Genomic DNA, 12120 nt, shown 5'->3' with positions numbered 1-12120 from the left:
CCGGCCGAGCGGTGGCCTGGGGGCCCTGGGGATCCCGGGAGGCCTCGCGGGGACGCGGTGGCTCGCGGCCTGTTGACACAAGTCCCCTCCGGCCGGGTGACGGCACGTCTGGGCGCCGCGGCGGGGGCGTGGGGACACCGTGGGGGACATAGAGCCATGGGGACACCATGGGGGACATTGGGATGTGGGGGCGTGGGGACACCGTGGGGACACCACGGGGCCATGGGGACACCTTGGGGACACCATGGGGTCATGGGGACGCTATGGGGGACATAGAGCCATGGGGACACCATGGGGGCACTGGGATGTGGGGGCGTGGGGACGCTGTGGGGACACCACGGGGCCATGGGGACACCTTGGGGACACCACGGGGCCATGGGGACGCTATGGGGGACATAGAGCCATGGGGACACCATGGGGGCCATCAGGAGGTGGGGGGTCATGGGGGGGGACATGGGGACACCATGGGGGACACAGAGCCATGGGGACACTGCGGGGACATAGGGACACCATAGGGGACATTGGGACATGGGGGCCATGGGGACACTATGGGGGACACGGGGACACTGGGATGTGGGGGACATGGGGACACCAAGGATGCAGGGGCCATGGGGCGGACATGGGGACACTGTGGGGGACATAGAGCCATGGGGACACCGTGGGGGACATTGGGATGTGGGGGGGGCCATGGACACCATGGGGCCATGGGGACACCTTGGGGACATGGGGACACCGTGGGGAACACCACGGGGGACATCGGGGTGCAGGGGTCATGGGGCAGATGTGGGGACACTGTGGGGGACAGAGTGACATGGGGACACCGTGGGGGACATCGGGGTGTGGGGGCCATGGGGACACCATGGGGGGGGCACGGGGTCACCACAGGGGACATGGGGACACCTTGGGGACATGGGGACACCGTGGGGGGCACAGGGCCACGGGGTCACCATAGGAGCCCTGGAGATGTGGGGCCCGGCTCCGCACGCAGCCGCCCCCCGCCCGGCCCCACACCCAGCCCCACGCCCAGCCCCACGGCCGCCCGCCTCCGCCCCACCGCCCACGCCTGGGTCCCTGGGTGCCGCCGGCGCGCCCCGAAACGCAAACACGCCCCGGCGCGAGGCACCCGCCCGGGGAAGGCACGGCAGCGGGAGGGGAAACCGGGGGCACGACAGGGGCCAATGCACCGGGGGAAACTGAGGCACGAGGGGGAAACTGAGGCATGGGGGGACCCAATGCACCGGGGGAAACTGAGGCACGGGGGGGGGGAACTGAGGCACGGGGGGGGGGGGAGGATCGAGGCACGAGGAGACCCAATGCACCAGGGGAAACTGAGGCACAAGAGGGGCTAATGCAATGGGGGAAACTGAGGTACGAGGGGGGGGAACCGAGGCAGGAGGGGACCCAATGCACCAGGGGAAACTGAGGCACGGGGGGGGGGGGAAAGCAAGGCATGGGGGGGGGGAGGACCAAGGCACAAGGGGACCCAATGCAATGGGGGAAACTGAGACACGAGGGGCCCCAATGCACCAGGGGAAACTGAGGCACGAGAGGGGGAAACTGAGGCATGAGGAGACCCAATGCAATGGGGGAAACTGAGGCACGGGGGGGGGGAAACTGAGGCACGAGAGGGGCTAATGCAATGGGGGAAACTGAGGCACAAGAGGGGGAAACTGAGGCACGGGAGGCCCCAATGCACCCGGGGAAACCGCAGCACGAGAGAGGGGAACCGAGGCAGGGCGCAGGCAGAGGCCGAGCCGGGCTGTCGGGCGCAGGCTTTATTGGGTGCCGGGCGGCGGGGCGGCAGCGGGGCCCCCCCAGCGCCGTCACAGCCCCAGCTCGCCGGGGCCGGGGGGGCCGGGGCTGGGCGGGGCCGGGGGGGCGCTGGGGGCCGGGGGCAGCAGCTCGGGGGCGGCGGAGGCCAGGGCGACGTTGGCCAGGTAGGAGGTGTCGAAGCAGCGGCGTCGCAGCTCGGCGTCGGCAGCGTCGCAGCAGCGCTGCGGGTCCTTCCACGAGGCCCGTTGCGACGAGCAGAGCGCGGCGATGGCGCGGGATTTCTGCGGGGCGACACGGCGGGGAGGTCGCGCTGGCCCGGACGCCTGGGCCCCCCCCCCCCCCGGACGCCTGGGCCCCCACCCAGGACGCCTGGGCCCGCGCTCACCTCCTCCTCGGCGCAGGCGGGGCGGTCGGCGGGGTCGCGCGGGCAGCAGGCAGCCGTGATGCTCTGCACCAGCGCCGGCACCGGCTTCCTGCGGCGTCGCGGGGGGGGGGAACGGCGTGAGCCCCCCAGGACGCCTGGGCCCCCCTCAAACCAACCCCCCCACCCCCCCCCAAGGCCTGCGGTACCGCCCGGCGCCGCCGGGGGGCGCCGCAGCCCTGTGTCTCCCGCCCCGTCGGGGAGCCTTGGGGGGGGGGGGGGCCCGGACGCCTGGGCCCCTCTGGGCTCTGCCAGGGCTTGGGGGGCCCAGACGCCTGGGCCCCTCTGGTGTCTCATGGTTGGGGGAACATCCCGGGGGGGAAATGGGGGGCCCGGACACCTGGGCCCCTCTGGGCTCTACCATGGTTGGGGGAACATGCCGGGGGGGGGGGGAAATGGGGGACCCGGACGCCTGGGCCCCTCTGGGCTCTGCTAGGGCCTGGCGAACATCCTGGGGGGACGGGACCCGGATGCCTGGGCCCCTCCGGGGTCTGCTGGGGCCGGGGGGAACATGCCAGGGGAACAGGACCCGGACGCCTGGGCCCCTCGGGGCTCCCCCAGGACCTGGGGGAACATCCTGGGGGGACGGGACCCGGACGCCTGGGCCCCTCGGGGCTCCCCCAGGACCTGGGGGACCATCCCGGGGGGATCCCGGGAGCCGGGACGCCTGGGCCCCGGGGCGGGGGTCACTCACTGCTTGGTGAGGAGGCGGGCGGGGCCGCAGAGGGCGTCGAGCAGCGGGGGGCCCAGGCGGGCGAGGCTGACGTTGCGCAGCGGGCGGTCGTAGGCCGGGTGCGGGGCCTCGGCGGCGAAGCAGCGCCAACGGGCCTCGCCGGCCCCGCGGCGGCAGCACCGGTGCTGCTTGGTCTTCACGGCGCTCTCCTCCTCGCAGAAGCGCCCCAGCGCCTGCCGCCACTGCGGAGCGGGGAGAGGGGCCCTCAGCGCCGCCCGGACGCCTGGGCCCTCCCGCCAACGGGGCTGCCGCTACTCACGGCGGCGCGGGCGCAGGGGAGGCCGCCGGCGCGGCAGCAGCCCTTGTAGCCGCGCTCCAGCCGGGCCAGGGCCCGCGCCCGGCTCTTGGCGGCGCCGAAGCCGGAGGCCGGGAAGGCGGCGGGGTCGGGCGCGGGGCGGAAGCGGCGCAGGCGGCACACGTTGGCCATGTTGGCGGCGGTGGGCTCGCCGGGGGGGAAGGCGGGCGATGGCGGCGGCGGGGGGGAGCGGAGGGCGGCGGGGGCGGCGGGCGGCGGGGCGGCCTCCTCGAAGCAGCGGGGCCGCTCGGCCGCCGGGCGCTTGCAGCAGGGGTAGTGGCGCGTCTTCACCCTGAACTCGTCGGCGCAGAAGCCCTCCAGCTCCTCCGCCCACTGCGGGAGAGGCGGCGCTGAGCGGAGGCCCGAGGCCACGGTGAGGGGCACGGGGGGGGGGCGGCGGGGCGCTCACCGCCTGCTGGGCGCAGGGCAGGGGCCGGGGCTGGCGGCAGCAGGGGCCCAGGCGTCCGGCGAGGCGGTGCAGGGCGGCCGCCTGCCGCCGCAGGTGGGAGAAGCCGGTGGGCGGCAGGTCGGCGAAGGGGTCGGCGGCGGGGGCGGGCGGGCGGCGGCACAGGGCGGCCACGGCGGCGGCGGTGGCGGGGCGGGCGGGCGGGAAGCCCTCCAGGTCGCCGCCCCAGCGCGGCGGTGGCACCGGCGGGTGACGCTCCTCCTGGGCCGCCGCGGGGAGCAGCGGGGCTGCGGGGTGACGGCGGGGTGGCACCGGGGGACGCGGGCCTGCGGCGCGGCCCGGCCCTGGTGGCCCCGGTGTCCCCGGCCCTGGTGCCCCTGTCCCTGGTGTCATCCCTGGTGGCCGCAGTGTCCCCATCCCTGGTGGCCCTGGTGACCCCATCCCTGGTGGTCCCCGTGTCCCCATCCCTGGTGGTCCTGTCCCTGGTGGCCCCGTCCCTGGTGTCATCCCTGGTGGCCCCAGTGTCCCCATCCCTGGTGGCCCCCGTGGCCCCATCCCTGGTGGCCCTGGTGACCCCATCTCTGGTGGTCCCCGTGTCCCCAGTGTCCCCATCCCTGGTGGTCCTGTCCCTGGTGGCCCCGTCCCTGGTGTCATCCCTGGTGGCCCCAGTGTCCTCATCCCTGGTGGCCCCCATGGCCCCATCCCCAGTGTCCCCGTCCCTGGTGCCCCTGTCCCTGGTGTCATCCCTGGTGGCCCTAGTGTCCCCATCCCCAGTGGCCCTGGTGACCCCACCCCTGGTGGTCCTGTCCCTGGTGGCCCCATCCCTGGTGTCATCCCTGGTGGTCCCAGTGTCCCCTCCCTGGTGGCCCCCATGGCCCCATCCCCAGTGTCCCCAACCCTGGTGGCCCTGGTGACCCCATCCCTGGTGGTCCCCGTGTCCCCAGTGTCCCCATCCCTGGTGGCCCTGTCCCTGGTAGCCCCATCCCTGGTGTCATCCCTGGTGCCCCCAGTGTCCCTGTGCCTGGTGTCCCTGATGTCCCTGTCCCTGGTGTCCCCGCTATCCCCATCCCTGGTGCCCCCCTCCCTGATGTTCCCATCCCTGGTGTCCCCGTTTCCGGTGTCTCTGTCCCCAATATGCCGGGTGTCCCCACCCCTGGTGTCCCTGTCCCCAGTGTCCCCGGTGTCCCAGGTCTCCCCAGCCCTGGTGTCCCCAGCCCCCCGTCCCCGGTGGCTCTGCTGTCCCCGTGTCCCCACGTCCCCGTGTCCCCGTCGCCGCTCACCTTGCTCCAGCTGCAGCAGCTGCTCCGTCTGCTCCAGGCCCTGGGGGGGCCCCGCGGGCACCTCCGCGCCGGCACCTGGCCGCGGCCGGGGGGGGGTGTGAGCGGCCCGGGGGGGCCCCGTCCCCGTCCCCGTCCCCCCCCCCCGGCGGCGGCAGCAGCAGGAGGAGGAGGAGGAGGAGGAAGGCGGCTGCCGCCGCCCGCACCCCGTCCCGGGCCTCAGTTTCCCCCGCTGAGACCCGACCAACTCGTTCCACCCGTCCCGGGGCTGCCCTCCCCCCCCCGCCCCCCCAAACGGGGGCCCAGGCGTCCGGGGGCGCTCACCGGCGGCGAGGAGGAGGAGGAGGAGGAAGGCAGCCATGGCGTCGCTCCCGGCCCGCCGGCCTCGCTCGCCGCCTTATGAAGGGCCGGGCACGGGGGGGGCGGGGGGGGCCGCGGGGGGGGCTGAGTCACGGCTGACGTCACCGCCCGGCCTCAGTTTCCCCATGCGCACGGGGGGGGGGGGTGCACGGACCCCCCCTTGCTGCGTCAGAAAGCCGGTTTTTCCCCTTTTTCCCCGCTTTTTTCCCCCTCTTCTCCCCTTTCCTGCTTGTCCCGGCTCCACCCCGGCGCTGATTCACCCCCCCGGACCCCCCCGCGGCACGAGGCCGGTGGCCTTGGGCACGTCCCTTAGCCCGCCCGGGGCGGGGGGGGGACACGGGACACAGACCGCGGTGGCGGGGGGGGGGCTGAGACCCGGCCACAGCTCGGCGCACGTGCGGCGCCCCGGGGCAGAGCCGGGCGATTGCCCAACGCCCGGGGGGGGGACGGGGACGGGGACGGGGACAGCGAGGGGGGGGGGGACACCCCGGCGTGACGCCAGGTTTCACAATCCCTCCCGAAACCGCAGCGGAGGCACCGCGATGGGGGGGGGGGGGGACCTGGGGCGGCCGGCGCGTGCACCGAGTTGCTCAGGCCTCAGCTGGGTGCTGTCCATTTTATTGCACCGTGGAAGGGGGGGGGGTTTCGGGGGGGGGGGACACGGCGCGGGGGGGGGTCAGAACTGCCGCTCGGCGTCGGGGACGCGGGCGTCGCGCAGCTCCCGCAGCCGCCGCAGCAGCTCGGGCAGCCGCCGCTCGCCCAGGCGCCGGTTGTCGCGGCCGCGGACGCTGACGGTGCCGCCCGCCCGCTCCGCCGGGCCCACCACTGCGGAGAGAGCCGGGCTGGGGGGGGGCACGGGGGGGGCAGCACCCCCCCGCGCCCCCCCCGCGGTGCAAAACCCCCCCCGGGGGGGGGGATCAGAGCGACGGGGCGGTGCAGGTGCATCGCGGCGCGGAGCATCCTGCATCCCTGCGCCGGGGGCGGCGGTACCCGCGCGGCCCTGCCGGACCCCCCCCCAATGGGACCCCCCCCCCCCCCCACTCACCCAGCTGGAAGTTGTACTGGGCCAACTGGGCCCGGCGGATCTTGCGGCCCAGCGTGGTGCCGGTGTCGGCGTCCAGGTCGGCGGCGAAGCCGTCGCAGCGCAGAGCATCCAGGACCTGGGGACGCCGGGGGGGGAGGGGGTGAGGGGGGGGGCACGGAGGGGGGGGGACACCACGGGGGGGGGGGGGGACGGACACCCACCTGGCGCGCGTAGCCCTCCTCCTCGGGGCCCACCGGGATCACCACGGCCTGCAGCGGCGACAGCCACAGCGGCCTGCGAGCCGGCGCGGCCGTTCAGCGACAGCCGGCACCCAGTCCCGGTGCACGGGGGGGGGGCCACAGCGTCGTGTCCCCCCCCCACCCCAGCCACCGCGTCCCCCCCCCCCCGGCTCACCACTTGCCGCCGCAGCTCTCGGCCAGCACGGCCAGCATCCGCTCCACCGAGCCCAGCACCGCGCGGTGGATCAGCACCGGCTGCTGCACGCCGCCGTCCGGGCTGCGCAAGCAACCAAAACCAGCGAGGAAAACCATCGCTGACCCAAAACCCGCGTTTCTTTTTGGGGGGGGGGGAAAGGGGGGGGCGGCGCCCACCTGGCGTAGAGCAGCCCGAAGCGCTGGGGCAGCTGGAAGTCCAGCTGGACGGTGGCACATTGGTGGGAGCGGCCCAGCGCGTCCCGGAGCTGGATGTCGATCTGCGGAGCAGCCGGTGCCGGTGCTGGGTGGGGGGCCGCCCGCGTGGCCCCTCCCGGCGCGCGGGGAAACCGAGGCACGGGGCCGCGGCGCTCACCTTGGGGCCATAAAAGGCTCCGTCGCCCGGACTCAGCTCCCAGGGCTCCCCGAAATCCCGCAGGCTCTTTTCCAGCTGCTAAATAGCGGGGGGGAAAAAAGGCAGGGGGAGGCGGTGCAGAGCCGGCGAAGCACCGGGCGGCCGGATTGCGGGGGCGGGGGGGGGTCCCCGGAGCCGCCCCCACCTGCTCGGCGCGGTCCCAGGTCGCGGCGTCGCCCAGGAACCGGGCCGGGCGGGTGGAGAGGACGGAGCGGAAGGAGAAGCCCAGCACGGCGTAGACGGCGCGCACGAAGTCCAGGCAGCCGCCGATCTCGCTCTCCAGCTGCGGGAGGGGGCCGTGAGCGGGACGGGGGGGCGGCGGGAGCCGGGGGGGGGTCGCGGCGGCGGCACCCACCTGCTCCGGGGCGCAGAAGATGTGGGCGTCGTCTTGCTGGAAGCGGCGCAGCCGCGTCAGCCCGGCCAGGGCCCCGGCGGGCTCGTAGCGGTGCAGCGCGCCGAAGTCGGCCAGGCGCAGCGGCAGCTCGCGCCACGAGCGCGGCCGGTGGGCGAACATCAGGCTGCGGCGAACGGGGCGGAAAGTCGGGAAAACGGGCAAACGGCGTCGCGGCGGGGCGGCGGCGGGGCGGCGCGGCTCACCAGTGCGCCGGGCAGTTCATGGGCTTGAGCGAGAAGGTGCGGCCGTCGGCGCCGAAGGAGAACATGTGCTCGCCGTAGTGCCGCCAGTGCCCCGAGCGCTGCCACAGCTCCGCGTCGAACACGCTGGGCGTCAGCACCTCGGCGAAGCCCCGCCGGCGGTACTCGGCCTGCCGCCGCCACGGCACCGTTTTCCCCCTGCTCGGCCTCTTCCAAGCCGCCGCGTACGGGCGACGAGGCCGGAGGCGCCAAGCCGGGTGCCGAAACCGCCCCGGGGGCGGATAAACGCCTCCCGGTGCCGCCTGGGCATCCGGCCCCCCGCGGGCAGCAGGATCCGGGGGGACAAGGACCCATTTAATCCCATTTCCCCCCCCGCCGCCGGAGGCCCCCGCCGCACCTTGATGAAGTCCACCAGGGCGTTGTAGATGTGGGCGCCGCGGGGCAGGAAGAAGCAGCTGCCGGGGCTCAGCTTGTGGAAGAAAAACAGCTCCTGGTCCTGGGCGGGGGGGAAAGGGGAGACGGGTCACGGGGGGGCTCCGGCGCCGCGGGCCGCCCGCGCGGTTCCCCGGGCCTCACCCGGCCGATGCGGCGGTGGTCGCGGCTGGCCGCTTCCTCCTGCTCCCGCTCCCACTCCGCCAGCAGCCGGGCGCTGGGGAAGGCGACGCCGGCCACGCGCTGCAGCGACTCCCGCGCCGGGTCCCCCCTCCAGAAGGCCGCCGAGCTCTGCACGCGGCGGGGTGAGCGGCGGCTGCGGTCGCCCGGACGCCTGGGCCCCCTTCGCCTGGACACTTGGGCCCTTTCGCCCCGGATGCCTGGGCCCCCTTCACCTGGACGCTGGGGTCCCTTTGCCTGGACACCGGGGCCCCCCTCGCTCGGACGCCGGGGCCCCCCACCAAGGGGGAACGCCTGGGCCCCCCTTGCCCAGATGCCTGGGCCCCCTTCGCCCGGACGCTGGGGCCCCCTCGCTCAGACGCCGGGGCCCCTTTGCCTGGACGCCTGGGCCCCCTTCGCCTGGACGCTGGGGTCCCTTTGCCTGGACGCCTGGGCCCCCTTCGCCTGGACACCGGGGCCCCCCTCGCTCAGACGCTGGGGCCCCGCACCAAGGGGGGATGCCTGGGCCCCCTCGCCCAGACGCCTGGGCCCCCCTCGCCCAGACACCGGTGCCCCGCACCAACGGGGGACGCCTGGGCCCCCTCGCCCGGACGCCTGGGCCCCCCGCCGCGGCCGTGCCTACCGTGAGGACGCGCAGGGCCTGCAGCAGCCCCGTGTGCTGCACGTGGGGGCCGGGGCAGAGGTCGACCAGCGTCCCGCACCTGCGGGAGAGCGGCGGTGCTCGGCACAGCCCGACGGACAGGCGGACGCGCGCACAGGCGGCGGCGGCACCCCCGCTCACCTGTACACCGTCGCCGTCTCCGCCACCTCCTCCTCGATCTGCCTCAGCTTGAACCTGTTGTGCTGCGGGAGCGAAGCGGCGGCGTCCGCCGGGGCGGCTGCCGGAGGGTCCCGAATCCCCCCCCCCCGCCAAATCCGCCCCCCCGGCCCCCCCCTCACCTTGAACAGCTCCCGCAGCTGCTCCCGCGTCGCCTCCAGCCGCTCGAAGGGGTGCCGGGCCCGGGCGAAGGCCTCGCAGGCCGCCTCCAGCGCCGGCAGCTCCGCGCGCTGCACCGTCCTGCGCCGGGCGCCGGGTTGGGGCGGGGGGGGTCCAGAGGGACCCCCCCCCCCCGCGCCCGGACGGACCCCCGGACCTACCTGTCGCCCAGGTAGACGTCGCAGAAGAAGCCGCTCTCGGTGGCGTCGGCGTGGCCCAGCGGCGCCCCGTAGAACTGCTCGGCCACGGCGGCCAGGACGCGGGCGCCGGAGCGCCAGAACGCCTGCGGGGGGGGGGTTGGCGGGGGGGGGGTCAGGGGGGGCCGCGTCGCCTCCCCGTCCCCGTCCCCCCCCCCCCGCCCCGGCACTCACCGCCCGGCCCTCCGGGGCGTCGAAGCCGAGCAGCTCGAGGGCGGCGTCGGCGCGCAGCGGGCGGTCGAGGTCGTGGGGGGCCCCGTCCACGCGGGCCACCAAGGCGGCCGGGGCGCTGCGGGGACGGGGGGGGGGGGGGGGGGAGGCGGGTGGGTGGGTGACGGCGGCGACGGGGGGGTCCCCGTGTGTGTGTGTGTGTGTGTGTGTGTCCCCCCCCCCGAGCCCTCGGCGCGGCGCCTACCCGAGCTGGGCGGCCACGTGGCGCGGGGTGGTGCGCAGGGCCCGGCCGCCCAGGCGGGCGCCGCCGGGGAGGGCGATGCGGATGGGGCGCCCGGGGGCCGCCGCCGCCTCCTCCTGCCGCTCCGCCGCCGCCTTCAGCCGCTCGAAGACCCGCAGGCGCTCGGCAACGTGGGGCGCGGGGCCGCCGGCCTGCGGGGGGGGGGGGGGCGCGGGGGGCTCAGCCGGGGCGCCTGGACGCCTGGGCCCCCCCCCCCCCCCCACCTCCGCCGGCACGTCGGGCCTGGGGTCACCGCGGAGGCCGGGACGCCTGGGCCCCTCCCCATTGGCACAGGGGCAGCAAGGCCCAGGGGGACCAGGACGCCTGGGCCCTTCCCCATTGGCATAGGGGCAGCAAGGCCCAGGGGGACCAGGACGCCTGGGCCCTTCCCCATTGGCATAGGGGCAACAAGGCCCAGGGGGACCAGGACGCCTGGGCCCCTCCCCATTGGCATGGGGGCAGCAGGGTCAAGGGGAGCCAGGACGCCTGGGCCCTTCCCCATTGGCGTGAGGGCAACAAGGCCCAGGACGCCTGGGCCCTTCCCCATTAGCAGGGGGGCAGCAGGGCCAGGACGCCTGGGCCCCTGCCCGTCCCACGCTAGCGCTGGCCGCGGGGTCACGCAGCGGCCGGACGCCTGGGCCCTCTCCCCGTGGGGGCGGGAGGCCTCGCGGGCAGCGGGGGGGGTGGGGGAGGGGGGGGGCCCGGACGCCTGGGTCCCGCCGCGGGGGGCGGGGGGGGGTCCCGGGGAAGGAGGGGGGAGCAGGACGCCGGGGCCCCCCCGCACCCGGTAGCGCCGGGGGGGCCCCGCGGCGAGGAGCCGCGCTGGGGCGCGGGCCAGCGGCATGGCGGGGCGCGGGCCGCCCCTTCCGGGCGCCGGGCACGCCGGGCCGGACGCCTGGGCCCCGCCCCGGACGCCTGGGCCCCTCCCGCGGCGGGGCGGACGTGCCAGACGGGGGGACGCGACAGCCGGGGGGGGGGATACGGGGACGTGCCAGCTTTGGGGACAAGGCGGGGGACATGTCAACCCGGGGGGGGGCACACGGGGATGTGCCAGCTTTGGGGACAACGCGGGGGACATGTCAACCCGGGGGGGGGACACGGGGATGTCCCAGCCCTGGGGACAACGCGGGGGACATGTCAACCCGGGGGGGAACATGGGGACGTGCCAGCTTTGGGGACAACGCGGGGGACATGTCAACCCGTGGGGGGACCATGGGGATGTCCCAGCCCTGGGGACAACGCGGGGGACATGTCAACCCGAGGGGGGGCACAGGGACGTGCCAGCTTTGGGGACAAGGCGGGGGACATGTCAACCCGGGGGGGGGGACAGGGCCACCCCACGGTCACCTCGTCCGTGTCCCCGGGCGGGACGGGGCGGCCGCGGGCCCCGTTTCCCCCTTCTCCTGCCGGGATGGCGGCGGCCCCGGAAACCGCCCCGTTTCTCGGGAATTTCGCGCTTCCTCCTCCCGGCGTCGCGGCGGCTTTTCCGGGCGTTTCGCAAGCGAAGCCGGGCCGGTTGGTGCCGCGGGGCCGGCTGGGCCGTTCCCACCGCCTCCGACTCGCTGTCCGAGCGGGAACAACCGCTTCGGGGGGAAAAACCACCAAATTACCTGCGGGCCGTTTCCCGGGGCTCCCCGAAGCCGAGCCCGGCCGGAGGGTCCCGTCGTCGCCGCCGCCGCTCGAGTGGCTCCGGCCTGGGAAAACACAAGGAGGGGGGAGACCTTAGCGAGCGGCTCCGGCGTTTCGGGGGGACGGGAAGGGGCCGGGGCCGGCGCCCGGGGTGCGAGCGGGGCCCGGGATTCGCAGCCCCGGGGCTGCAGGCCGGCAACCGAAGCGGGCGGGGATTTCGGCAGCGCCATTAAACGTGGGTTGGGAAAAACTATGGAAAATCAGGCTCTGCAGCCGCTCCAAGCCTGGCAATAAGAGGATTTTGCTACAAACACCAGTTTTGCTCCCAGCCATGGGGAGATCCCGCCTTTCCCGCGGGAGCCGGCCGCGAAGCTCGGGGCCGAAAGCACCGGGTGAGCAAAACCCGCAGCCACCCGAGGAGGAGGAGGAGGAGGAGGAAGGGGCCGAGGGGAGCAGGGTCCGAGCTCCCGGGATCCGAGCGCCCTCGGGAGCCGCCTTTCCCAGGGGACCCCGGAGCCACCCGGCA

At 75.6% G+C, this 12120-nt stretch overlaps 2 protein-coding genes across 5 annotated transcripts; both read right to left on the bottom strand.

Annotated features, from left to right (window-relative positions):
• Positions 1–1760: 1760 nt before the first annotated feature.
• ECM1 (extracellular matrix protein 1) lies at positions 1761–5359 on the bottom strand. Its single transcript, XM_064499028.1, has 7 exons — positions 5230–5359; positions 4909–4983; positions 3632–3915; positions 3187–3555; positions 2889–3109; positions 2159–2246; positions 1761–2054 (listed from the first exon to the last, which is right to left on the bottom strand). The coding sequence occupies exons 1-7, from the start codon at positions 5264–5266 to the stop codon at positions 1824–1826; spliced, it is 1305 nt and encodes a 434-aa protein (XP_064355098.1). The 5' UTR covers positions 5267–5359; the 3' UTR covers positions 1761–1823.
• On the bottom strand, positions 5342–10866 carry TARS2 (threonyl-tRNA synthetase 2, mitochondrial). Of its 4 annotated transcripts, none has more exons than XM_064499027.1 (18): positions 10750–10866; positions 9930–10117; positions 9689–9803; positions 9479–9600; positions 9281–9398; positions 9123–9184; positions 8964–9042; positions 8306–8452; positions 8127–8225; positions 7733–7899; positions 7491–7653; positions 7281–7418; positions 7097–7174; positions 6901–7001; positions 6704–6805; positions 6511–6583; positions 6311–6425; positions 5342–5428 (listed from the first exon to the last, which is right to left on the bottom strand). In XM_064499027.1, exons 1-18 carry the CDS (start codon positions 10807–10809, stop codon positions 5367–5369), a joined length of 1989 nt encoding a protein of 662 aa, XP_064355097.1. In that variant the 5' UTR covers positions 10810–10866; the 3' UTR covers positions 5342–5366. The 4 variants fall into 4 exon arrangements, with proteins under 4 accessions (XP_064355097.1, XP_064355094.1, XP_064355095.1 ...); XM_064499024.1 differs by lacking the exon at positions 5342–5428 and adding an exon at positions 5868–6090; XM_064499025.1 differs by lacking the exon at positions 5342–5428 and adding an exon at positions 5868–6090 and having other exon boundaries at positions 7097–7171.
• Positions 10867–12120: the final 1254 nt, after the last annotated feature.

The sequence above is a fragment of the Dromaius novaehollandiae genome, chromosome 29 (genome assembly GCF_036370855.1).
Source record: "Dromaius novaehollandiae isolate bDroNov1 chromosome 29, bDroNov1.hap1, whole genome shotgun sequence".
NCBI lineage: Eukaryota > Metazoa > Chordata > Aves > Casuariiformes > Dromaiidae > Dromaius > Dromaius novaehollandiae.
Note: the sequence above shows the minus strand (reverse complement) of the source record. Positions and strands in the feature narration are given on the sequence as shown.